The sequence below is a fragment of the Budorcas taxicolor genome, chromosome 8 (genome assembly GCF_023091745.1).
Source record: "Budorcas taxicolor isolate Tak-1 chromosome 8, Takin1.1, whole genome shotgun sequence".
NCBI lineage: Eukaryota > Metazoa > Chordata > Mammalia > Artiodactyla > Bovidae > Budorcas > Budorcas taxicolor.
Window position 1 is genome coordinate 78,226,999 of NC_068917.1, and position 25,559 is coordinate 78,252,557.

The 25,559-nt window shown below is 42.1% G+C and overlaps 1 protein-coding gene across 1 annotated transcript in view; it reads right to left on the minus strand.

Annotated features, from left to right (window-relative positions):
* Nucleotides 1–1,909: 1,909 nt before the first annotated feature.
* DCAF12 (DDB1 and CUL4 associated factor 12) overlaps nucleotides 1,910–25,559 on the minus strand; it is a 35,668-nt gene continuing 12,018 nt past the window's right edge. The window contains exons 3-9 of the mRNA XM_052644934.1: nucleotides 16,849–17,055; nucleotides 15,737–15,797; nucleotides 8,878–9,071; nucleotides 7,856–7,921; nucleotides 6,454–6,616; nucleotides 4,514–4,692; nucleotides 1,910–3,996 (exon numbers count right to left, since the gene is read on the minus strand). Coding sequence (XP_052500894.1) covers nucleotides 3,838–3,996; nucleotides 4,514–4,692; nucleotides 6,454–6,616; nucleotides 7,856–7,921; nucleotides 8,878–9,071; nucleotides 15,737–15,797; nucleotides 16,849–17,055 — 1,029 coding nt within the window. The 3' untranslated portion in view covers nucleotides 1,910–3,837. The remainder of the gene's footprint in view (nucleotides 3,997–4,513; nucleotides 4,693–6,453; nucleotides 6,617–7,855; nucleotides 7,922–8,877; nucleotides 9,072–15,736; nucleotides 15,798–16,848; nucleotides 17,056–25,559) is intronic.

The window sequence follows — 25,559 nt, forward strand, 5'->3', positions numbered from 1 at the left end:
GTTTAAAAGTTCTGACTTCAGCAATTACACACTAATAAAGAGGAGTGTTCAGATGTGAGGCTCAACCCAGGGGGAATTTAAGAGGACAACTCACACCTGTCTGGAGAGCTGAATCATAAGTTTACACAATTCCATCTTGAGTTCAGTTCACACCTCTCTCTCTCTAGAGGTAGTTTAGAAACAAATTTCTACCATCTGTTTCTCTAGATAATTCTTTGGAGGAACTGAAGGCAGGAGAATCAAGTTAACAAACCTGAACTTTTTTTTGTCTTCGTCAGTAATTACAGAATTAGAAACCCATGTTTCTACCCTTCCAAAGCTTCCAGCCATTTCAGCACAATAGTATGAAATGAGACGTGGGTAAAAGCAAGAAACATGGAGTATTTGTTTTCTCTCCTTCATACCCTGTGCCCCCAAATTGTCTCTGAGACACTAGCCAACTGAAAAGAAAGGAAGAAAACACTTGGATTGTAGGATCTTAGAAGATTGACTCCACAATCCTAAACCAAGGATCTTGACACCCTGACTTCTTTTCCTGGGTACCTGCTCTAGGAAATGTTTAGGATCAGAGCCCTGGGTTGGCAATCTTTAGCTTTATTAGGAACAGTAATAAAAGTTATCTTAATGGACCAGACTAATACTAATCCACTTTTGGAGTGGCAGGGATGGGGGAACCTGGAGCATAAATGAGATTCCAAAGCCATCTGCAAAAGGACCCAAAGTATGATGGGAGGAGCCAGTAGACCATTTAGAATGAGGCATGTGCCTAAAAACAAGGACTTTCTTTCACGGCCTGGGAGTAAGGCCTGCTGGCAGGAATGGGAGGGACCACATAAGTCCACAAAGCCCTTCTGTGATACATAGCATGCTGCAAAGTCTGGCTGGAAAGTGGGAGCAGGGCCAAGATTCCACAGAGGCCAGAGGTCTAGGCCAGGCCCTCCCCACACTCTGTCACCTTTTTCTGAGCATGTCTCATGCACAAGTCCCATGGTAACCCCAAACCTCAGGTTGTGAAGAAACATGTCTTTGTTTTCATCTGCATTTCCCCCAAGTAATCTGAACATGGGACGTTTTGCAAACAACCATTACTATTCTATGGATTGGGGATTCTGAAAAATCTCATTCTGGGAAAGGCTAATGTCAGTCCCTTTCCAAATGCTTTAGCTCTTCTCCTCTGGGAAGCCCTTTCAACTGCTTCAACTCCTTCACTTCCCCTTTCCTGTTTTGCAGCCTTTGATCATGTATCAATAGGTGGTTGCTTGTATGAATCATCTTCTGAAGCAGTCTCTAACAGCAGCTGTGTATCCAGCTTGCCTGACTCTGTGGCCCAGTCCTGATGGGTCCTCCAGAGATGACTGTGAGGAGTGGTAGGGTTCAGCAGTCCACCTTTCTCTCAGCAACAGCCCGCTGGGAAGAACATCACTCACTAAAGACTGGTTTCTCCTCCTACAGTGAGCATCTATGGTTCCAACTTCAACAAAATGAAAGCCTGTTCCTGGGGCACTTTCAGTCATTCTCAGGGCCCCTCCACTGAAGCAGATGGGGCCCATCACCACCCCTGGTTTATGTAAGAGGAGCTGGTCACTTTGCTCATCCAGTCACTCAGAGCAAGGACTAGCATGCTCCCTCCCTGTCAGTCTGTACTTTTCTCCAAGCACCACACCACTTCCTCCAGGCATACCTACTCTCAACTGGACTCCAGAGCAAATGCTCCTGGGCCAGGGTTGGGGACCAGGAGCAAGCAGGTATTAGTGTGTTTTGCCCGTGACCCACCTTTACCCTTGAGGAAACTCCTGTGTTCTGCTTCAAGCAATCCGAGAACCCCAAACTGACCTTCCAACCAGTCACTTGGGACCTTTTTCCTGCTGCCTCTTGGCTACACATACTCAAACCACTTTGCACTGGAATATTTATTTATTTTTACTTGGCAAAAAGTCAAGTGCTACATTTTGAAAAACAAAACCTCAAACAATCAAATGCATTACCCATCACAGAAGAGGGTCTGGCAACAGTACAAAACATTCTAAAATTATTTTTTTATACAAGTAGGTTTAAAATGAGTTCTGTGAGAACTAAGAAATCTACAGCTTGTAGTTTAATAATAGAAAAAAATTAAGACAATTAAAAGATCTGTAGCATCCAGCATTTTTGCTTAATTCCCTGTTTATAGCACCTATATCTCTAGGTTAGAAGATGAGAATTCTAGAACCTATGGTGTATGCCTTGCAACACTATACAGGGTGGACTTGCTGTCTCCCCTCCCCATCAGCCCCCATCGCCAAAGAGAAGACACTCTTGTTTTTTTTTTCCAATCTCCTCAGCTACACCCAGAGCAGGGGGGACAACTGGGAAAGCGACTTGGACACTAGAGTGCAGGAATATGACTTCTTTCCCCCAGAATGGGCTGCTACCAGAGTATGTGCTTAGAGTGGTGGAGGAATGTGTGGGTGGGAACAGCTCTTATCTGCAATATGATGTATAAAAAACCAAGGAGTAACTGGTCAGTCAGTTGCCTGCGAGTTCAAAAACCTCAGGCTAAACAGTTCAAGGGCGGAACAAATCACTGATCACATTGCTGCTTTTACATGCACAACGCTGTTGGCTGTAGGCCACCCCGTCGCCATCCCAGGGCTGAGCCAACAGAGTGGCTCCACTGTCTTCAGAAAACACACATTCCACACATGAGGCACTCACTACACACAGATAAATCCCCTGCTCATCCCACCCTCCTGAACTGAACCCATTTTAGAAAACACAAGCAAAACCCACTGGGGAGATTAGAAGAAAGGCAAAGAAGTTTCTCCTCAAAGCCAAAGGGACCAAAGCGTGTGAGTTTTAGCAGACCTGAGGTCTCCCATTCCAGGTCCCTGAGAAACCATATCAGGTCTTGTCTGAAAGGAGGGGGAGGGAGGTTGGGATGGAAATTCTTTTTACCAAGTCCCACCAGACCTTCTGCAACTGCCAGAGCCGCATTTTGAACTGAGACTCTGATGTTTTGGGGGTAGTGGCCATGGATTTGACCAGATGGGAAATTGAAGTGGAAGTGACACACACACAGCAATGTCCTCCCCCAGGGGACACACAGAAGGGGAGAGGCAGGTGGGAGATGGATTACTCTGGGGTCCTGGCATCAGAGTCCCAGGAAGCTTTCAATCGAACTCAAAGGGTTTCCTACTGGTGATTTGTTTTCCTTTCTATTTTTACTTCCTATAATCAGTGTTGTTAGACTTTACAAAACAAGATAAAGACCAGTCCCAAAGCTGGACTCTGTGAATAAAGTTGTTTCTTTTATAAATATTTTAATTACAGTAATCCTCACTCCAGGTAACTTCAATGACACACGGTACTTGCAGGCACACAAGTTCTCTCTCACACACACACACTACACATACAATACACACACAGCCCCCAAACTTTCACAGAAAGTCTAGGACAGCAATTATATAATTATAAAAGAGCCCTACCTCTCAAGAGTGAAGTAAGGGTGAGAACGACTATGTCAATCTAAGGAACCCAGAAAGGGGAGAGTGTGTGTCACTTAAAGAAAAAATACAAACAGGAATTAACAATGTCTAGTTGAGAAGCCAGAAAGAAAAAAGATAGTAAAGTTAAATTCTGTTTACCAAAGAAAGAAAAAACGAAACAAAAAAAACAAAAAGTCCTTTAGATTTCTGTACAGAGGTTCTTCCTATCAAGTGCTTAAAGCATAGGCAAACTCTGGTGTTCCCACTAAAATATGAGGGCCTCACACAATTGGAAAAAAATGAAAAGAAGAAATGGAAACTGAAGATGGAAGTTAGTGTAAATCTCTGCATTTTGGGAGAGAGTTGGTTGTCATTAACTCCAGAGCCCAGCATAGTTTCCATGGAGCCCTGAGGGGAGGGGACCTCCTGCCACAAAGAGTTTCGTTCCGGACGAGTCGTAGCAGTGGGTGTAAACAGCATTGGGGAAGAAATCAATGTCTGAAAAGTAATTCCTCCAGGTTTCATCATGATTCTATGGGGGAAAAAAAAAGAGACTCTGTTAGCACTTGCGGGGGGGGGGGGGTGCGCAGAAAAGGTGAAAGAAGGGACAAGAATGCTTTCTGGGCCCCTTGAAAGGAGAAGGTCCTGTTAGGTATCAATGGATCCCAGGAGACTGGTGCTCATGGACTTGGGGCCCCATTTTTCCAAATGACATTAGGGAGGAGCCAAGTAGGATGAAGAAATGCTACGCAAGCCTAAGGTCTTCTCAGGACTGCTGGAACCAATGCTTTAATAATTCACTGGCAGTGTCAGGGGGAGGCTCCTTCTCCTTCTGACTGTTATCACCTGCAGGTTATCCTGGGTCAACTGGTGTGTCTTCTGGGCCTCAGTTTTCCCATGGATGTGCAGACACAAAAACAAAAATCACGGGACAGTGTCTTTACCTGCCTCTTACTAGTGAAAAACTATGATGTGTTAGTAGGGGTGGGAACGTAAAGACAACTTTTCTGTCACTGGCCAGTAACCATGTGAGGCCCGGGCTTACTCACCAGCCAGCCTTTGCCAGTTGTTAGTTTCAGGTTCTCTCCTGCGAGTTTGGGCTTGGACCCGTAACAAGCTGAGAGCTTCTCTTCCAGGAACCTCTGAGCTCGGATGTCATAGAACAGCAGGGAGCCCTGCCCTGTGCCCACAGTGATGATGTGCTCATAGAAGCTCACTGACCGGATCCCTGAGAGAGAGAAAAGTAAAAGGGCGATCCGATCTGCGAGCCCGAATTTCTCTGGCATTGAGTTCACATGCCACCCCGACATACCACAGCACCTTTCCTACGGCAGACCTAGCTCACGCACAAGCCAAAGCACCGTGATGCCATACTGGCCCTCCACACATTAACAGGACCCTTCCCGTAAGCCTCAGAGAAGTGCCTGATGATGCCTGAGATGCTTGTGGCTTAGGACTGCAAGTCTGCCCTGAACCTTCTTGCCTCCCCTTGGCTCACTCTGTATCATCCTTCATCACTCTGAGCTCTTCTCCATCATATGTTTCTAACCCACACTGAAACTGAGGGTAATGTGCATATTTATAAATCATTACATTAACAAGGACTTTCTTGTATTTGACCTAAAACCACTACCATGGCACGGCAAGAGGTCTTTATCTGGTATTAAGTGTGTTAGGAGAGTGGCAAATCGCCTAGAACTCAAGACTCAAAGGTGCACAGTCTCTCACTTATGAATTTAAGACAAGTCACCTAATCCCTTTAGGTCACAGGGAAAACACATCTGCTGCATCTGTGGATTAAATAAGAGCATGCGATGCAAAGAGGTTTCACTAGTATTTGTGAAATCAGTATCTTCTTATTAGGTTTGAATGCCACTCCTATAACAGTAACCAAAATCTCTTCATTGCAGACATCATTCCTGCCAAGGCAATTTACTCTTGCCCTTACCTACACACAGTTACTCTCTCAGTTCTGAAATGTAAGTATTTCAAAGATAACTAAAAACAAGCCCCAAACAAAGGCCGTATCTGCAACATCTGCATGAAAATAAATACTACTTGAAAGAGAGAAGGGAAGCTAAAGTGTAACCCATGCAGTGCCTTTTAACTGCAGCCACGCTTTTACAAGGGGGACAAAGGAGAGAGAAGAAGAAAACACACTTTGTTAAATTGGATCCTCTAGATTCTGGTCCCTGGGCTGTTCCCCCACCAACCCAGTGTGATGCTGGGCAAGTTATTTAACCGATCTGGGTCCTAGTCTCCTCCTCTATAAAACGGGGTGTAAACTGTCTCCCACAGCGTTCTTTGTAAGATGAAATGAGATGGCTGACTGAAGTATTCTAAAATCTTTAAGTACAGTACAAGCATGCCTTTTTATTCCTCAATAAAGAATGAGGGTGCCCTCAGACAGAATATGCTATTAAAGATTGGTGGTGGTGGTGATGGTGGGGTTTTGAAGTCTAGTTCATCCAGTGGTCAGAACTAAATATCTTCTTTATCTTTACTGACATACAATCAATATACAATGCACTGCAAATGTTCAAAGTACACAATGTGAATTTTAACATATGTATATATCCACGACACCATCACCACAACCAAAATAATCATTATCACCCCCAGAAGTTTCCTCATAGCCCTCTGCAAAATGCCCCTCAGTCGACTGCATCATCCCTTAGCATAAAATGAATTTTCTAGTTCAGGCAGAGTTCCAACAAAAAAACTAACACAGGAAAGAGAGTAGGGTGATGTGAGGGAGTACGGAAACCACCAATATCCTGACGGTTGGTTTCCATCAAAGGCTTCTGTGACCACACATTTGTCTAAAGTGTTTGAAGCTTGGCTGCCATGCAGGTATTCCAGCTCCCCCCTGTGTTACCAAACACCTTCATAAAGATCTCTCTACTTGTCTGGAAACCAATATAGAAACAGAAGGTGAAAAACCAATGGCCATGCAGCTGTAAGCCTGAGGGGCACACAGGACTCTTACCACTGCCACGCTCCCTGGAGCAGACAGACTTGACGTTGTATGATGGCTGCCGTGGATCCAAGAAAGAGACGTGAGCTTGGGAGCCCACTGCATAGACTGACCATTCATTACCATAGGCCAGGCACACATTTTCACGGCAATACGGCAGTTTGGTGGAGAGGAGCTGAAAACAGAGAGGGGAGAAAGGTAACCATGGTAATACTAGAGTGTATACAGAAGGGCGCTGTTCTTTGCTGCCCACCTCTGTGGGCTTTCCTCATACACAAGACATGCAAAGTCAGAGATCAAAAGACATGTATTGTTCCATCCCAAGGCATGTTAGAGAAATAAAGGGTGGTGATAATAAACAAGATCTAGGTACTGAAGAGGACTGGTTAGGGGAAAAGGTCAAGCTGGAATTAAATAATGAGAAGCAGAGAGAAAGGCCAAAAACCACAGGCTGTTTCCAGGGATAACTCCAGGGCACTAAAGCCAAGGGCCCATCTGTTTTCTCTCCCAGGAAAAGCCTAACCTTCTCACTGATCTTCAGGTAGGAGACCTCGTTTCTGGCTACCTGCAGCCTAAATCCCCCACTGTGTGGTAGCTTACACTACAGAAAGCACACTCGTGGCTCTGGCTCAACCCAGGCAGCCCAATCAGCGCTGACCCTGGATCCTTATCATTTAGCCAATCTTCAGAGCCCACTGAAGTTGAGGCACCCAGAAAGGGTGGTGGAGCCCAAAGGCTCCTGCGACATGAAGGAATCAGTGATTCCTGGAGCTCTGCTTCCTCTTGAAAGAGATTCCATCAAAGAAGGAATAAGTCTCAAAGGCCTCTGGGACAAGAACAGAGCAAAGGATTGACAGGTACATTTAGCTTTAGGCAAAAGCTGCTTGCAAATATTGTAAATTCATACCTTGCATTAGAGAAAGAAATGGCAACCTACTCCAGTGTTCTTGTCTGGAGAATTCCATGGACAGAGAAACCTGGCAGGCTACAGCCCATGGGGTTGCGAAGAGTTGGGACACGACTAAGCAACCAACACACATACCTTACATGATTATTTTGGAGATGACTTCTTTTAATTGATTTTTGTCAACAACTCCTAACATTTAGGTTTGCCTGCCCTTACAATGCTGCAAATAGTGCACAATGCATAAGCAAATACTGAGATGCATTGTGGAATGGAGGACTGCGAGTTAGAGGAGTCTCTCAGCAGGCCCTTGCAATGTGAACAATGTGAAAGCATCACCCCACTGACTTCTTTAAGATTTTCGAGAGAGGCAGGCTAGACTCAGAAGTTCATGTACCACGTGATCACACGTCCAGACACTTCAAGAATCCATGTTTTAGATAAGAATGAAAAATTCCGAGAAGATTACAGTATTTTAAAGGTGAAACTACTAAGTCATGTTCATCACACCTTAGATAGGGTATTTTCAGTCTTCCAGAGATGAAAGTAGCCATCCAGCGATACTGCTCCCAATTCCTGCAAAAGCAATGAAAAACAGGTCATACACACAGCAACTAACATACAACAGTAAGCAGAATACCTGCAGGATGGGGTCCTCCATTCCTCACTTGGATCCCATGATGGTGCCAGGGATTATCAGCCCCTCATCTCACTCTATGAAATGCAGCTGGACAACGTAGTAAAGCAAGGCTGCTTCTTGAGAGAACCCAAGAAGCTAGTCCAGGCTTGAACGGAGACACTCAAGGTTCAAAAAACTAGCAGCATACAATCATACACATGACATCCTGTTTGACAGTTAGAACAGAGCACACACATGAAAGCCAGTTTTGTAAGTCTCAGTGTGAGAGCTTCTGTAAGTAGAGGGTCTAAGGTAGGAGATAAGTCTATCCCAACCCCTAAACATGGATGAGAGATGGGAGGCTAAGGGAACTAGCCCTCAAATTGTGGTCTGACTCAAATTTTGGGAAAAGCCTTTCTTCTCTTATGGGTCTGGGTCTTCAAACCAGCAGTCTATTTAATAGTTCAGTTTCAGGAGATCTGACTCAGATGATTAAGACTTGATGGAAGCATTGAGAAGAGGCTGTGAAGAATGAAAAGAAACTGAATACAAGAGAGAAGAAAGTGAGTGCACATAGGAAAATCATACCCCAAACAAAGCACCTGCAAGGTCACGTGCAGATGAGAGACAGATCAGAATGGCCCTGGGGAAACTCTGAGAGATTAACAGACATGAACCATGCAAAGAATACTCACTGCAAGGGGTAGGTTTCGTAATTTTAGTTATACTCTTTCTCAGAGAGAGATTGTTACTGAGCATCCCTCAGTCTTCAAGAGATGCCACTTGGGCTCAGAACCGAGTTATGCAGTAAGCTCTGACTCGGGAAAAGAGAAGGGAAGTGCATCTTCCAAGACATAAGCCAAGAAACTGAAGCAAGGGGAATAGGCTTCAGGGACCTCTGGCAAGCTCATACCTTGTTCTTGTTGTTGAAGGCCAGAGCCCGGACCTTGCAGTTGTCAGGGTTTGTGTCCTCCTTGGGGATGTCCTTTAAGGCCTTGTGAGTGATGTGAGAATACACAGGGACTCGCGACACATTGTGCCTTGCATCACTTTTGGTCAACACATCATCTGTCACCTCCCAGAGTCCCATAGAACCATCACGCGAGCCTGCCAGGCAAGGAAACCATGGGTATCAGACATACCAACTCGCCATGAGACAGTCCCACAGAAGCCAGAAGGACTTTCTTAGCCTAGTCCTCTGGGCACCATGTTCACATGTGCAGAAGTCTGGCCAGTGGCCCAAACCAAAACGGAGAGCAGTATGCATTTTAACAGCTACACTGAGAGGATGATTCAACTGAAGTGTAGGAGATGATATATAATCATGTATATGTATATTTTTTTGACCATGCCTGTCCCACAACCTGTGGGATCTTAGTTCCCCAACCAGGGATCGAATCTGCACCCCCTGCATTGGAAGCGCAGTCTTAACCACTGTACTGCCAGGGAAGTGGTTACATCAAAATGTAACCTTTAAGTGTAATGTGGTTGGTGAGACTTTTCAAAAGAGAACATAATACATTTGACAAAGCTCAGTAATGTTCCAAGCCAAATGCTCAGGTTACTGGGGCATGAATGCACAGGTGATTTCTACTAGGCAACAGGTCTGGCAACTTCCACTCTAGATCAGTGGTGCTGAACATTTTCTGAGTCACAGTACCTCTTCTTCAGACTTAGGAATGTTAAAGACTTCTTTCTGTGGAAAAATATACCAAGGATCTACATTGCACACTCAACTTCAGGGAGGTTCCTAGGCCCCTTAAAAGGACCACAACTCCTGAATTAAGAATGATTGTTCTACATAAGATGAATGCTTAAACATAAATTGTTTTCCTTAGGAAACAATAATGAAGCACTTAAAACAGGTCTATTGGATAGATGTAAAACAGTATCAAGAACCATTAAAAAAATCCTCAAATTCCTTTCAGTATCAATATTTACCAACATTCCTTTCAGACCAGAAGGTGCCCCTCCCACACTTTAAATCTCCTGAATACTTCACAATAAAAACTGTCTAACATGGGAGAAATATCACTCAATTTGTTTGCACCGTAAGGTCTGTGGACAGGTTCAAAACAGAGGGTTCAATGTGTGTGAAATCCAGAAAAGGACACCAAGAGAAGGGCATATCTTGTAAGAGTTACAATGCAAGTTAAAAAAATAAACCACCACAAGCTTTATTATGAAAAATGTCAAGCATGTTGAAATGTTGGAAGAATTTTACAATGAATTATATACTTACATCTAGAGTCTACCATCAATGTTTTTCTTATACTTGGTATATCACACATCTATCTATCCCTCTAAATGATCCTATTTTAACCTAGTAATGATCCCATTTTAACAACTGGAATATGTACTGAAAAAAGACTAGCAAGATGTATTTTAAAATGTTAACAGTGGCTATCTCTAGGCAGAGATTGTGTGGGTAATGCTTTCCTTTTTTATTTGAATTTTTAAAATTCTTATAACAAACATATGTTACTTTTGCAGTAAGGAAAAATTTATTTAAAGAACTAATCTGGCAGCAACATGAAGATTAGATTAGAGGAGATAAGACTAGAATCAGAGAGAAAATATGGAAGGACATTGGGATAATTCAAAAGACAGATGACAAGCACCCAGAGAGGACAGAAAATAAATTGATGGGTGTAAGAGATATTGTAGAAAATCATATCAACAGGGCTTGGTAATCTACGGAGACTGAACAGTCTTAGTTCCCTGGCTGTGTGCCTAGGTAGAAGGTAGGAGCATTTACCAATATGTCAACGGTAGGGAGAGGTGTGGTCCTGGGAGGGAGAGGATGAGTCTGAATACCCTGAATCTGAGGGGAATGTTCATCATCAAGGGGTTGATGTTCATCAAATGTGAACATTACCACTGGTTAACAAGTATTGAGCATTTTTACTATGGCAGCCACTAAACACTAAATCATTTATCTTCCCAATGACCCTTTAAAGTATGTATAATCATTATCCATGTTTAAACCCAAGTCTTAAAAAGACTTAAGTAACTTGTCCGCTATGCTAATAAGCGGTAGGACCAGGATTCAAATTCACATCTTTATTATCAGAGCCAATATTCTTTTTTACAATGCAGCAAAACCTATTTTAATGTTAATGGTACATCAAACATTCTTTTTTGGTAAATAATAGAACCTTGTTTATACCCAATTAAGTAAGACATCTACATTGACTTAGAACTACCTGAACTTTCTTGCTGATGTGACCTCTCAGAGTATGAAATTCCTGATTTGGAGGTAAATGAAGCATAACTGAAAATTCAACAGCTTTATTTTTTTTACTGCACTGTGCAGATTATGGGATCTTAGGATGCCAACCAAGGATCAAACCCAGGCCCTCTGCAGCTAAAACGTGGAGTCTCAACCACTGAACCACCAGGGAAGTTCCTCCCCAAAAATCTCCCCCCTGCTCTCCTGCACAGCTGAATGTTGGAGCTATTAATATTTGCAACTGAGCTGCTTACTGCAAAATTTTGAGGCCGTTTCTCTTTATATATATCACTCCTCCAAATTAGGCTTCTTATTGTCTCTGCACATATTATAGTTTTAAAATGTATACTGTGATTTTACTCTTTAGCTTCCACAACTGTATGTGGTGGTGTGTATCCTGCACACAGCTTGTCACAGGGCATTTCCATCACTAGGGTAGGAAGGTGTACCAACTTAGATTTCCTCAATTTAGATGGCAAAATTATATATTAGGAACATTGATGGGTTTTTGTTGTGTATATAGTTTTTATTTATTCTACAGTTTAAAAGGAAGGTATGTTCTATATTATAGAAGATGAGAATAGCGCATTTAGATTTTAATCTTTCTTTTTTTTTTTTGCTGCTCCATGAAGCATATGGGCTCTTCCCCAATTAAGGATTAAACAGGGCCCCCTGCATTAGAGGTCTTAACCACTAAACCACTAGGGAAGTCCCTAGATTTTAATTTTTTAGTATTAGTATTAGTTGACTTACAATATTCTATTTGTTTCAGGTGTACAGCACAGTGATTCAATATTTTTATAGATTACACTCCATTTAAGGTCATTATAAAATAATAGCCATATTTCTTTGTGCTGTACAATATATCCCTGTTGCTTATTTTATACATAGTAGTTTGTACTTAATTCCATACTTCTATCTTGGCCCCCGACCCCCACTGGTAGCCACTAGTTTATTCTCTTTTTCTGTGAAACTTTTTGTTTTTATACATTCATTTTATTTTTGGATTTCACATTCCAGTGATGAGTTTTTGTCTTTCACTGACTTATTTCACTAAGCATAATACCCTTCAGGTCCATCCATGTTGTTGAAAATGGTAGAATTTCATTCTTTTTTAATAGCTGACTAATAATCCATTGTGTATATATACCACATCTTCTGTTTTTTCAATTTTTACTTTACATTGGAATATAGTTGATTAACAGTATTGTGTTACTTTCAAGTGTACAGCAAAGTGATTCAGTTATATATATATCTATCTATTCTTTTTCAAATTATTTTCCCATTTAGGTTATTACAATATATTGAGCAGAGTTCCCTGTGCTATATAATAGGTCCTTGTCGTTACCTGTTTTAGCTTTTTAGATGTGCCACGTGGCTTATGGGATTTTAGTTCCCTACCCAGGAACTGAACTTGTGCCCGTGGCAGTGAAACGCAGAGTCTTAATCACTGGACTGCCAGGGAATTCCACAGCTACCTATTTTATTAAATTTTATTTTGGCTGCTTTGGGTCTCGGTTGTGGCACATGGGATTTTCACTGCCTCATGTGGCACTGTTCATCATGGTGCAGGGATTTTCCAGTTGTGGGGCTCCGGAGCACGTGGGCTTAGTTGCTCCTCAGCCTGTGGGATTTAAGTTCCCCGACCAGGGGTTGAACCTGTATCCCCTGCATCGGCAGGTGCATTCTTACCCACTGCACCACCAGGGACGTCCCCTGACCAATTTTTAACTGGGCTGTTTATTTTTTTATAGAGTTGTATGAGCTGTTTATATGTTTTAGATATTAATCCTTATTGGTCATATCATTTATAAACATTTTCTCCCATTCCATAGGCTGTCTTTTTTTGCTGTTTCCTTTGCCTCAGGAGATCAAATAAGACATTGCTATGATTTATATTAAAGAGAGTTCTGCCTATGTTTTCTAGGAGTTTCATGGTTTCCAGTCTTACATTTAGGTCTTTAATCTATTTTGAGTTTAGTTTAGTATATTGGTGTGAGAAAATGTTCTATCAATAATTTCATTCTTTTACATATAGCTGTCCATTTTCCCCAGCACTTCTCATTAAAAAGACTGGTTTTTCTCCATTGCATATGCTTTGCCACAGATTTACTGACCAGTTTTACTTCTTTGTTCTGTCCCATTGATCTGAGTGTCTTTCTGTGCCAGTACCATGCTGTTTCAATGACCACAGCTTTGTAGTTTAGTCTGAAGTCAGGGGGCATGCTATCTCCAGCTTTGTTCTTTTTTTTTATCTCAAGATTGCTCTGGCAGGAGTGCCCTGGTGGTACAGTGGATGAGAATCCACCTGCATCGATCCCTGGGGCAGGAAGACTTCACATGTTGTGGAGCAACTACACCCATGTGCTACAACTACTGAGCCTGTCCTCTAGAGCCCAAGAGCCACAACTACTGAGCCCAAGTGCCTAGCGCCCATGCTCCACAACAAGAAAAGCCACCACAATGGGAAGCCCGCACACTGCAACAAAGAGTAGCCCCCATTCTCTGCAACTAGAAAAAGCCTGTGTATAGCAACGAAGACCCAAAGCAGCCAAAAGCCAGCAAGCAAACAAACAAAATTTTTTAAAAAACTGCTCTAGCAATTTGGGGTCTTTTGTGGTTCCATATAAATTTTAGGATTGCTCTAGTTTGATGAAAAATGTCATGGGTATTTTGGTAAGGACTGCATTAAATCTGTAGATTGCTTAGGGAAATACAGATATTTTAACAGCATTAATTCCTCTAATCCAAGACCATAGGATATCTTTCCTTCCCTTTATAACATCTTCAATTTCCTTCATAAATGTTGTACAGTTTTCAGAGTATAGTTCTCTCAGAATCAATATTCTTTCTTCTTTTTAAACTGAAATATAATTGATTTATAACACTATATTAATTTCAGGTAGATAACAAAATGACTCAGTATTTTTGCAGATTATATTCCATTATAGGTTATTATAAGATACTGAGCATAATACCCTGTGCTATACAGTATATCCTTGCTGCTTTATTTTATATACAGTAGTTTATATCAGTTAATCCCATACCCTTAATCTGTCCCGACTCCCTCCCTCTCTGTTTTGGTAACCCTAAGTTTGTATTCTATATTTGTGAGTCTGTTCCTGTTTCAGAGCCAGTATTCTTAAAACCTGCTTACTGTTCACAAAATGTAGTCTTGGAAGCTATCAGTCTGAAAACATAGAACGCTCCCAGGGTATATTAAAAAAGAGAAGGAAAGCTCTCCAAAAAAGCCAAGTCCTGGCTCCCAACAAGCCCATTTAGTTCAAGTTACTGTCATACACATAGTCCCTATAGAGGGAACGTGATTCAGACTTTGCCCTCCAGGAACTCTCAATTCTTGGGGAGACAAATGACAGGGAATCCAAAAGCTTCTGAACCACTACTGAAAAATTTTGAACTGTGACGATGCTTGTCCATTAGACTTCTCTTCCTTCCTTGCTGTTTTCTATTGCCTTGCAAAAATTCCAAAGAAAGAAACATTTATGTTTCCTTAGCTTTGTTCGTAGCAGTTCTAAACATGGGCTTTGAACTGAGAGCTGGGTTCAGATCCTGACTCCATCCCTCACTGTCTCTGTAGCCTCTGGCAAATTATAACTTCTCAGAATCTAAATCTTCTTAATTGTGAAATGAGGCTAACAATGCAAACCTTCTAGGATTGTTATGATGGTTCTAAGAAATAACATATGAAGCACTTAATTTAGCAACTCTTGTGATTTTTTTAAAAATCTGGGAATCTGGAATGGGCGATTATATTTTTACATATATATGCAGGCATGCTCCATCCCTCAGTCATGTCTGACTCTCTGCAACCCCATGGACCATAGCTCCTGAGACTCCTCTATCTATGGAATTATTCAGGCAAGGATATCGGAGTGGTTGCAATTTCTTCCTCCAGGGGATCTTCCTGACCCTCATCTCTTGTGTCTCCTGCAATGGCAGGCGGATTCTTTACTGCTGTGCCACCTGGGAAGCCAGGTACCCAGAAAAGCTGGCTGGCACTCTGAGCCTACGTTCTAGGCTGCTGTGGGTATTCAGAAAGCATCTGAGTATCTCTTCACTCATTTCCATGTATTTTTCCTGACTGTTCTACCATTGGGAGGGGAATTCCCCCAATCCTGTACAGCTTTATTAACATTATAGAGTTGTACAGAAAATGATAATTGCTCCTAATATTTTCCAGAGCACAACTTTTCCAAAAGCACTTTCCCAACTACTGTCTCAGCAAATCGCAACAAAATGTTGAAGCTAAGGGGCCATCACACAGGCTCTTTTAAAAAAGGCAGAGTATGAGTAATAAGTGTGCCAGTACTTCCAGTACTTTCCAGATTAGGAACATACAAGGGACATGACTTATCCAAGGTCACATGCTAAGTCAGAGAAAAAGACAATACGAGGTTTTCTGGCCCCTGGCTGATGGTCGGTTATTGGGCTATTTCCAGTCCCCCTACTATCCCTTTTGTAACTTCTAGCCTCCCTCCCACCCTGCCACACCAGAATTCCTTGCAAAAGGGCAATTTACCAGACACGGCCATAGTGTCACTGATCCACGCGATGGAAAAGATCCAGTCCTTGTGTCCGTCCTTCAAGAGGAGGGCGCGACGGGTGCGGGAGGCGAGGGGGGAAGAGAAACGAGTAAAATGAGGATAGCAATGCACGCCCCTGAAAAGCTTAAAAGGCTGAATGGAAGTATCTCTAAAAATTACAATTCCCATCTCTGGTGATCACAACCCAAATGGCATGATCCTACAATCTTTTAACTTTCTGTCTTGAGAAGCTCAAAGCTGGAATGAAACTGGCTGGCCTACGGGCTGTAAACATGGCCGGTGGACACACTGCTCCAGCACTCTATCTCTCGATGTCTTACCTGCGGCTCCTACACACCATTACCCACCTCTCATCCCTCCAACTTCATCCTGGCACTCTCCCCTTTGCTTCCTGGGACAACAGCTAGAACCGACCTCTATGTTCTTCCATCTTCTGAACTCTCTTCCTCAGACATCAGCATGGCTTGTACCCACATTTCCTTTAAGCCTCCCTGCTCAGTGTTATTCTTATCAAAGAAGCCTTCCCAGACAATAGCATCCTCCACCACACTCTCTCCCTTTAGCCTGCCTTTACTCTTCTCCATGGCACTCACCGCTCTGACTTACTGCTGGTACATTTCTGTTGGTTTATATGCCTCCCTTCACTTGAGCACAGGCTTTAAGAGGATGGGGCGGGGGGGGGGTGGGTGGGCTTTGTCTCTTTTATTCACTGCTACATCCCCAGAGTCTAAAACAATGCCTGGCCACAGAAGGGTCAAAAAATAGTTGCTAAATGAATAATTTAACAAACTTTTCTGACCATGGGCAGTAGGAGATGTGTAAACACTGTGGACTCAAACACCAAGCCACTGCTGCTGGCATCTGAGGTGTGCTGTGCGCACCTTTATCAAACATACCTTCTGCCAACATGTGAAGCTCTCTGTGGGGAGCGCAGTACCCATTCTGAAATCTCCACACCCACATCTCACCATTACAACTCCTCACCCCCACCCCAGCCCCCGAGTCAGCAGTAAGCAAACTATTCCTTCCTGAAGGGCTTACGGGAGGAAGGTCCATGTTACCTGCTGGGCTCTGTCTAAAAACTTACATCTCCCACACACACAGGATCTAGTGTAGGCAGCCGGTAGATGGCAAGACTATTAGGGTTGTCTCCTCCAGTGGCTAACAGTGTTCTAGAGGGATTCAGCTCGATGGCATGGATACCGCAGCCCTGCTGAGTCACACATCCAGGCTCCCGGTCCTTCAGAATGGGAATCTTGGTGATCTGGCTTGTCTGGACATCCACTACAAACAGCTACAAGAGAAAAGAGATAAAGAAAGTGAAGTTTCTCTTCAGTGTGGCTGACCTTGGGTATAAATATCCATTCATTCACTCAGTTATCCATCAAACATTTAATTAATGTCTACTAACTGCAAAGTCAGGGCTACACTAGTCAAATGAAACATGTAAATAAGAAAACATAACAGAGATAGGTGTAGTATGTTATATAAACACAGAAGAGGAAGAAGTAAATTCTGCCTGATATTCAAAGATGGCTTCAAAGAAGACTTGTATTAGACTTGGGACCTAATAAACCTGATGAAAGGTTTTCTACCAGTGCAACCGTATTATGTATCACTAATTCTTAGCAACACATGTATAGAAAACTAAACAAAACACATCACAACCACTATTAGACCTAAGTATAAACCATACCGGGTTTGCTAGAGTGACCTGAGATATGAGAGAAAAAGACATTCACATCTCAACTACTCATCTGTCCTGTGTCTCCATGTCTCTGCTTATGCTGCTCCTCCTGCCTGAAATGCCCTTATCCACTTCTGCAACAAACCAACCCTCTTTCATTCTCCAAAATTCAACTCAGAGAAATGATTGATAGAAAAGATCAGTCTTAGAGAAAGGGCATTCATTCCCAATGGAGTCTATTATTAAACTCTTTATGTGTCAATGATTCATTCCTTTATTTGCTCACTGAGTCAGCACCAATTCAATGCCAAGAACTGTTCTAGGTGTGAGAAACCTAACTACTAGGAATGATCTCTATCCTCATATACCTTATAGTCTAGGAAGTTCATTTAAAATTCTATCAGCAAATCCCAGCGTGAAGCCAAAACATGTCAAATCTTTGTATAAACAACCTACTGCTTGCATAGGAAGATCTATGAAAGGAGGAAGTAGGTAATTCTTAAATTTAAAATAGAAAAAGAAAAGGAAGAGTAGCTAGAATAAAAGTGTCAAGCAGAGACTGGTGGGGAGGGGTGCGGATTTTAAAAAGAAAGGAATAGTGAGGGGAACCACTCCCAAACCTGTAAACCCTGACAACTATTTAAGGCCAAGCCCCACCTAACTGGCACCATCACCGATGTGTCTGACAGGCATTTTCAAATTTTCAAACTCAATGTGTCTAAAACAAATTATCTTCTTCCCCTAATTGTTCATTTCATCTGATACCACCACAATCTGCTCACTCAAGCCTGGGATTCACCCTAGACTCCTAACTTCCTCCTAAATATTCTTACAGTTGGCTCCTTCTTCTTCATCCTCTCTTCTCCGCACGACTTGCCTTCAGGAAAGGCCATCAACAAAACTCTACTCCACACTATAATCATTCATCTTCCTAAAGAATGGAAATCCTCCCATGTCCATTAAAAAATATCTAATAGTTCCCCTTCCCTTAAATTTGACTTCCCTGGTGGCTTAGACAGTAAAGCATCTGCCTACAATGCAGACCTGGGTTCGATCCCTGGGTTGGAAAGATCCCCTGGAGAAGGAAATGATAACCCACTCTTGTCTGGAAAATCCCATGGACAGAAGAGCCTTGTAGGCTTCAGTCCATGGGGTCACAAACAGACGGACACAACTGAGTGACTTCACTTTCACTTTCCCCTAAATTCAAGCCCTTCAGCATGGCATCAAGATTTTCCTCAGCGTGGCCCCTATCTATCTCTCCAGCTTCACATCCTTCCATGGACGTTATACTATAGAAAGAGGTGCTTATAAATTTTTATAGTAGTAAATAGTAAATGTCGCTCAGTCGTGTCCGACTCTTCGTGACCCCATGGACTGCAGCCTGCCAGGCTCCTCCGTCCATGGGATTTTCCAGGCAAGAATACTGGAGTGGGTTGCCATTTCCTTCTCCAGGAGATCTTCCGAACCCAGGGATCAAACCTAGGTCTCCCGCGTTGTAGGCAGACGCTTTACCGTCTGAGCCACTGGGGAAGTCTTATAAATTATTACTCACACAAAAATCTTCAATGATATATAGTGACTTTATTTCATGGTTAGGCTGTTCTAATGCCAGAAATGCTTTTGCCTACTCTTTTCTTTACCTGGCCATTATGTCCTTACATTTCATGATTCAGTTCAGACATGTCCTCTCCTAATATTTCTTAATGTCCAGGCTGATTAAGTTCCTCTCTTGCAGGCTTCCAAGATAGCCCTCTACTCACAATACTTAGATCTTATCACAGTTTTAAAATATTCACTTGTCTCTCTTCTCCATTAAGCTAATAATGCCCTCTCAATTCCAAGAGCAGGGGCTTTATCTTATCTGGTTCTGTTCTCCTGCCCCAACAACACAGAGCTATACAGTAAGCACTTAAAGAGTAACCACCTTACCAGGGCCTGCCCAAAGATGTTAGGGGATCCCTATGTCCCTGCACTCAGAGTGGGGCCCTGGAGCTGAGTTCATCTGATATAAGCCCAGATGTCCAGATCACAGCATTGTCCTGGGGTGGCCTCCTGGCTCAAGGAGAACCAGTCTAGAGCCTAGATTAGACTAGGTCATTCAAATTCTCTCAGCTGTATGGAACTGGCTGTTGGTGCTAAACCAAACTGGGTGGCCATTTTCTACCAAAGCCATTCCCAGAGAAAAGGAAAACAGTAAATTTATGAAGCCACCCCTGGGTCCTAGTGGCTTTCCAGTTCCCAGCTGTTTCCTTCTGAGATCCAGGAATATTTTCTGCTCTTGGGGTTTGCGAGCTAGCCCTTCCAAGAAATATGATGGTGTTTCTTACTCTTTTACAGCCTGCCAGATTTCTCTGTCCATGAATTCTCCAAGCAAGGATACTCGAGTGGTAGCTATTCCCTTCTCCAGGGGATCTTCCTGACCCAGGGGTTGAATCTGGGTCTCCGGCGTTGCAGGCAGATTCTTTACCATCTGAGCCATCAGGGAAGCCCTAACCTAACCAACACAGCCCCTCAAATATTAAATACAGCAAAATTTACTGCCCACTTACGCCTCTGTGTTTTATGGGACAATGTACCCGTAATATGTCAGCTTCTAGACCAGTGATTCTCAAACTGCTTATCACAATAACCTGGGGAAGTTTCTTTTTAAAAAAACTACAAAACAAAAAATAATTCCCATAGTCTACCATAAAACTCCTTCAAGTAGAAAGTTCTGAATTTGGGGCCAGTAAAACTGAATTTTTGTCAAGAATCTCCAGGTGAATTTACTGACTGCTCAGGTTTAAAAACCACTGATCTAGAGCTGTGCTAGTCAAAGGAACATCTGGAAGCTTGCTGGAAACCAAGAATCTCAGGCCTCACCCTAGACCTACTAAATCAGAATCTGGAGTTTCTCAAGATCTCCAAGTACACGGAAGTGTCTGAGAAGCACTGGCGTAGAGACAATCTGCTCTGTACACTAAGGACAATGTATTTGATAAGAAACAACCCTATACCTTAAACAAGTCTCCATTTCTGCCTCCCAGAAAAGAAAAGAGAAACGGCTTTATTTATTTGCATCCAAGAGAGTCTTATGTCCAACCTCTCCAGTTTTGGACTTGGGAGGGGTCTAGGTTTAAGAATGCTTACTTAGCAGCTATGTGAACTTGATCAGTCATTTAACCTTTCTGAATCTTGCTTATCTAGAAAACTTAAATAATATTATTTATCTAATATGGCTGCTAAGAGATTTAATAAAATGTGAAGTATCTAGTACAGGGCTCAGGACAGAACAGGTGCCTTACAAGTACTGGTTCAGAGATAGTCTATTCTAATGTTTTGTTTCATTTCGCAGGTTATAAGACAGAATAGATGAACAAAATTTCATACAAGGGAGATGCAAATGGCTGGCTCTGTAGAGGAAACCGAGTTTACCTACAACCTCACCCTCACCAAGGAATGACAAAGCAGCATGTGAAGGAGGGAGCCCCCTTGCTTTTTCAAAGGAAGTTTAAGAAATGTGGATGGGATGCCACATAGTGTCTCCCCAAGCTGTGTGACAAGGGGCCAAGGCTTCATACAGCTCCTGTAATATTTCCCAGAATGGGACTGCTCCCCACTCACCTACTGGGATACCTGCCAGCAACCAGCAGCATGGCAGGGTAGGCTTGAGGCTTAATGGCTCCCTGCAGCTTATAAGTTAGGGCAGAGGGAAAAAAAGAAAGCAAAGGCCTTACAATCAGGAAGATTCTAAGACCAGCGAGGACACCTCTGCCTGCATGTATCTGCCTACAGACATATGTAACTGTGCCTACACAGAAAGCCAGGATGGCTTAATAAAATGGGGGGAGGGGAGATTCACAAAGTCTCTAAAACTCAGAGTGTGTTAGGCGGAAGCTAGTAGAGAAAGGAAAGTAAATCCACACGGGAGGCACAGATATCAAGATGAACTGTATGGAGTCAGATAATTAAAGGCCAGAGGGCAGCTTAAGTCTGAGAAAGGGAAGACTGAAACCTAGCAGAGGAATACATTCTCTGTCCCCAACAGAGACATGGAGGGGGACAGGAGACAGGAGAGAGCCAAGACCAAGAAACACAGCAAAACAATGGTTAGCCAATACGCATCAAAGATTAAAAATGTGTAAATGCTGCAATTACGCTAAGGAAATCATGACAAGTGAATAGCTTTAATTACAATGAATTCCATTTACTTATTTATTAATTTTTTTTTTTTTTAACTGCACTGTGGCACGTGGGATCTTAATTTACCAATCAGGGATCAAACTCATGCCCCCTGCAATGGAAGCATGGCGTCTTAACCACTGGACCATCAAGGAAGTCCCAAGTTACAGTGACTTTTAAACTAGTAAACCACCACAGGCGATGAGGAATAACCACTCAGTGGATTATGATACAGCCTTTAAGAATGATGGAGTGGAGGAGACTTACTAACACGGAAAGTTTCTCATGCTGTTATTAAATGAATACCCTTTTAAAGACCTAAGTCCTGGAATGTTAATTTTTTCCCTCAATAAACACATATGACATGCATTATTTTAAAAGAAAAGGAGGACTTCTTTTCTGGTGGTTAACAATCCACCAGCCAATACAAGGGATGCGGGTCTGATCCCTGGGTCCAGGAAGATCCCACAGGCCCCAGAGCAATTAAGCCCGAGCACAACGGTAAAGTCTATGCTCTAGAGCCTGGGAGCCAGCCCACGTGCTACAACTACTGAAGTTACTGCACCGCAACGAAGAGTAGCCCTGGCTCTCCAAAACTAGAGAAAGCCTACAGGCAGCAAGGAAGATTCAGCATAGCCAAAAAATACATAAATAATTTTAATTAAGTTTTGAAAAAAATAATTTAAAAAGAAGATTGAAGGATAAGCAAAAGAATTGACCAACTAGCCTCATTTTACACAAATCTTCATTTCTTGCCATGAATAATGAAAAATAAATTCTATAGCATTGAAAGATACTAATACTTAGTGTATAGATTATTCAGAAGAAAACAAGATACTCTCAGCTTTTTGTTCCCTAGAGAATCTTAAGGCATAAGCTATTTTACTCAGAATTAACAGGAAGCCTTCTCTCTAAACTGCAAACTACTAAAGAGCAGATTGTCATTATACACTAACTAATTATCTGGTATACTGAGAGATCATAAGCTTTTAATAATAACAGTATTAAAACAATAATATAATCTTTTCCCCTCATTCTTATTTCCTGAGCATTATAGCACAAAGACTTAATAATAATATGGTTATATACTGCCCACTGAAAGGCAAGACCCCTCTCCAGGTGTTATTTGGAGCTCAAAACACTTGTGTGACTAAGAGGGGAAACTCTTTTGCCTTCTTAGCAGCTGCTGCTGCTAAGTCACTTCAGTCGTGTCCGACTCTGTGCGACCCCATAGATGGCAGCCCACCAGGCTCCGCTGTCCCTGGGATTCTTCAGGCAAGAACACTGGAGTGGGCTGCCATTTCCTTCTCCAATGCCATATATCCTACACCACCTTATTTCCAAGTTCCTTCTTTACATCCTTTCCCCAGAGAGGAGGTATATTACATAACTGCTCCATCTTTGTCAGCAAACAAGACAAGCAATGAATGAAACTGGGCAAGGCCACTTTCTCCACTGCTTTAGGATAAGAAAATACAAGATTCACCTAGCTGAAGGTAACAATTTTTTTTTTTAATTATAGAGTTTACTGACAATACTTTATCTACAATACCGGAAATTTAAAACCGCAGGAAATATTGTTCAGAATCGTATCTCTTGTCAAGTCTGTTGTCTGTTTTTCATTTGTCAAGTGCCTATTCAGTTAACCACATGCGTGTATAATGGTGCATAGCTATAATCAGGAGAGAGAGAGAATTCTGTACATTACATTTAACGTATCAAAAGCTCTGCATGTTATTACAGTCTTCACAATCATGTCAATGGCTCCATAGTATCACACAGATTTGATTTACCATAAATTACTTAAGTATTCTAGCATTAGCATTTTGATTAAAAATAGCTTCCAATAATTATTGTTATGATTAGGTCAAAGGGCATAATATTTTAGGCTCTTCATTCAACAAATAATATATCCCAGGTCTTTGAAACATGTTAAATTACTTTCAAAAAAGGGTTTTAGTGGCATTATAAATGTATTATCTATTCTGCTGTATTCTTATCAGAACTAGGTAACACTTTAATTTGTATACAGAAAACATCTTTTATCTGAATCCTTTTCATGATGAAATTAAATATAATTTAATTATATTTTCTCATATAAATAATATCTACATGAGTAATTTTTAAATGCTTAAGCTATTTGGGATAAGACTAACATACAAAAAACAGGTCATTCACAGGGTAGAAAAATGCCAGCTTCTTATCTTTGGTGTATATGAATCTGGCCAGAAATACACCTAAAGAGTAGAGCCATCAAACTACTGCTACCACTTCCTCCTCCACCACTGCCATTAATCACATCAACAATTTACTAAGCACATATTCTAGGCACTTCGCTAACCGACCTCTTATGTAATTTTCTTCATGACTCTGGTAGGCAGATACTACTTGTTCCATTTATTTTAAAGGTGAAAGAAAGGTTTAGGAGAAGATATTTGTTCAAGGGTACAAAGCTAATAAGAAATGGAGCCCAGGACTTCCCTGGTGGTCCAGTGGCTAAGTATCCATGCTCCTAATTCAGGGGGTCCAAGTTTGATCCCTAGTCAGAGAACTAGATTCCACATCCTGCAACTAAAATCCCGAAAGGAAAATCAAAGATCCTGACTGCCGCAGCTAAGACCTGGTGCAGCCAAATAAATAGGAAATGGAGCCTAGATTCAACTCATGAATCTCTGAATCCAAATATACAATACAGAATGACTGAACCTTATTCATAGTAAAGTGAAAGTGAAAGTGAAGTCACTCAGTCGTGTCCGACTCTGCGACCCCGTGGACTGTAGCACATCAGGTTCCTCCGTCCATGGGATTCTCCAGGCAAGAATACTGGAGTGGGTTGCCATTTCCTTCTCCAGGGGAATCTTCTCGACCCAGGGATTGAACCCAGGTCTCCTGCATTGCGGGCAGACGCTTTTACCTCTGAGCCACCAGGGAAGCCCCTGACTAAAGTTTACTCTAACTCTTCTAGTAGAGAGACTAAGAAATTGGAAACTAATGACCTAAGTTAAGATTTGACCTAAAAAAACAACAGGCAGGCACTTCCCTTGGTGGTGCAGTAGTTAAAACTTTCAATGCAGTAGGGTGCAGGTTCAATCCCTGGTCAAGCTTCATGGTGAGGTCAAAATATAAAAATAAAAAAGAATTTCTTGCTCTGTCTGTTGAGACCCATAACAGGCATATAAAGAAAATAATTATTTATCAAGGGCTTCCTCAAAGTGATTACATCTAACTGGTTGCTGAACATATTTTTTTTTGGCTGCGCTGGGTCTTTGTTGCTGCAAGCGCGGTTTGTCTAGTTGCAGCAAGTGGTGGCTGCTCTTCATTGCAGTGCATGGACTTCTCATTGCTGAGGCTTCTCTTTATTGTGGCTCTCAGGCTCAGTAGTTTGGGTGCATGGGCTTAGCTGCCCCGTCCCGTGGCATGTGGGTCTTTCTAGACCAGGGATAGAACTTGTGTCCTCTGCATTGGCAGACGGATTCTCAACCACTGGACCAGGCAAGTCCTACTAAACAGATATTAACCAAGATGCCTACAAGGAAATTCTTCCAGATCCATTAAACATGATGTCCCATCTGTGCCCTGAGTGTGGTTTAGAAAATACAAGGAAGATTCAAACAAATGGTCTAGATTTAAAAAGATGACAAATATATATATATATTACTGCTATAAAGCATCAAGTCTAAGCCAGTGATTCATATAAAAACTGCCTATAAGTGTGTTTAAAATTCCAATTTCTAGGTTTCAATGAAGGAAAAATCCTGAATTAGTCAGCACCAGCAAACCTGCATTTTAAACACATACCTCAAGTGACTATGATACAGATAACAAAGGCCTATGCAATCAGAAAGAAATCAAATACACATCAATTTAGAAGAATATGGACTTGCAAAGGAAGACTGAAGGAAAAGTCCAAGGAAAACAGGAACCAAATGAAGTAACTAGACTATCTT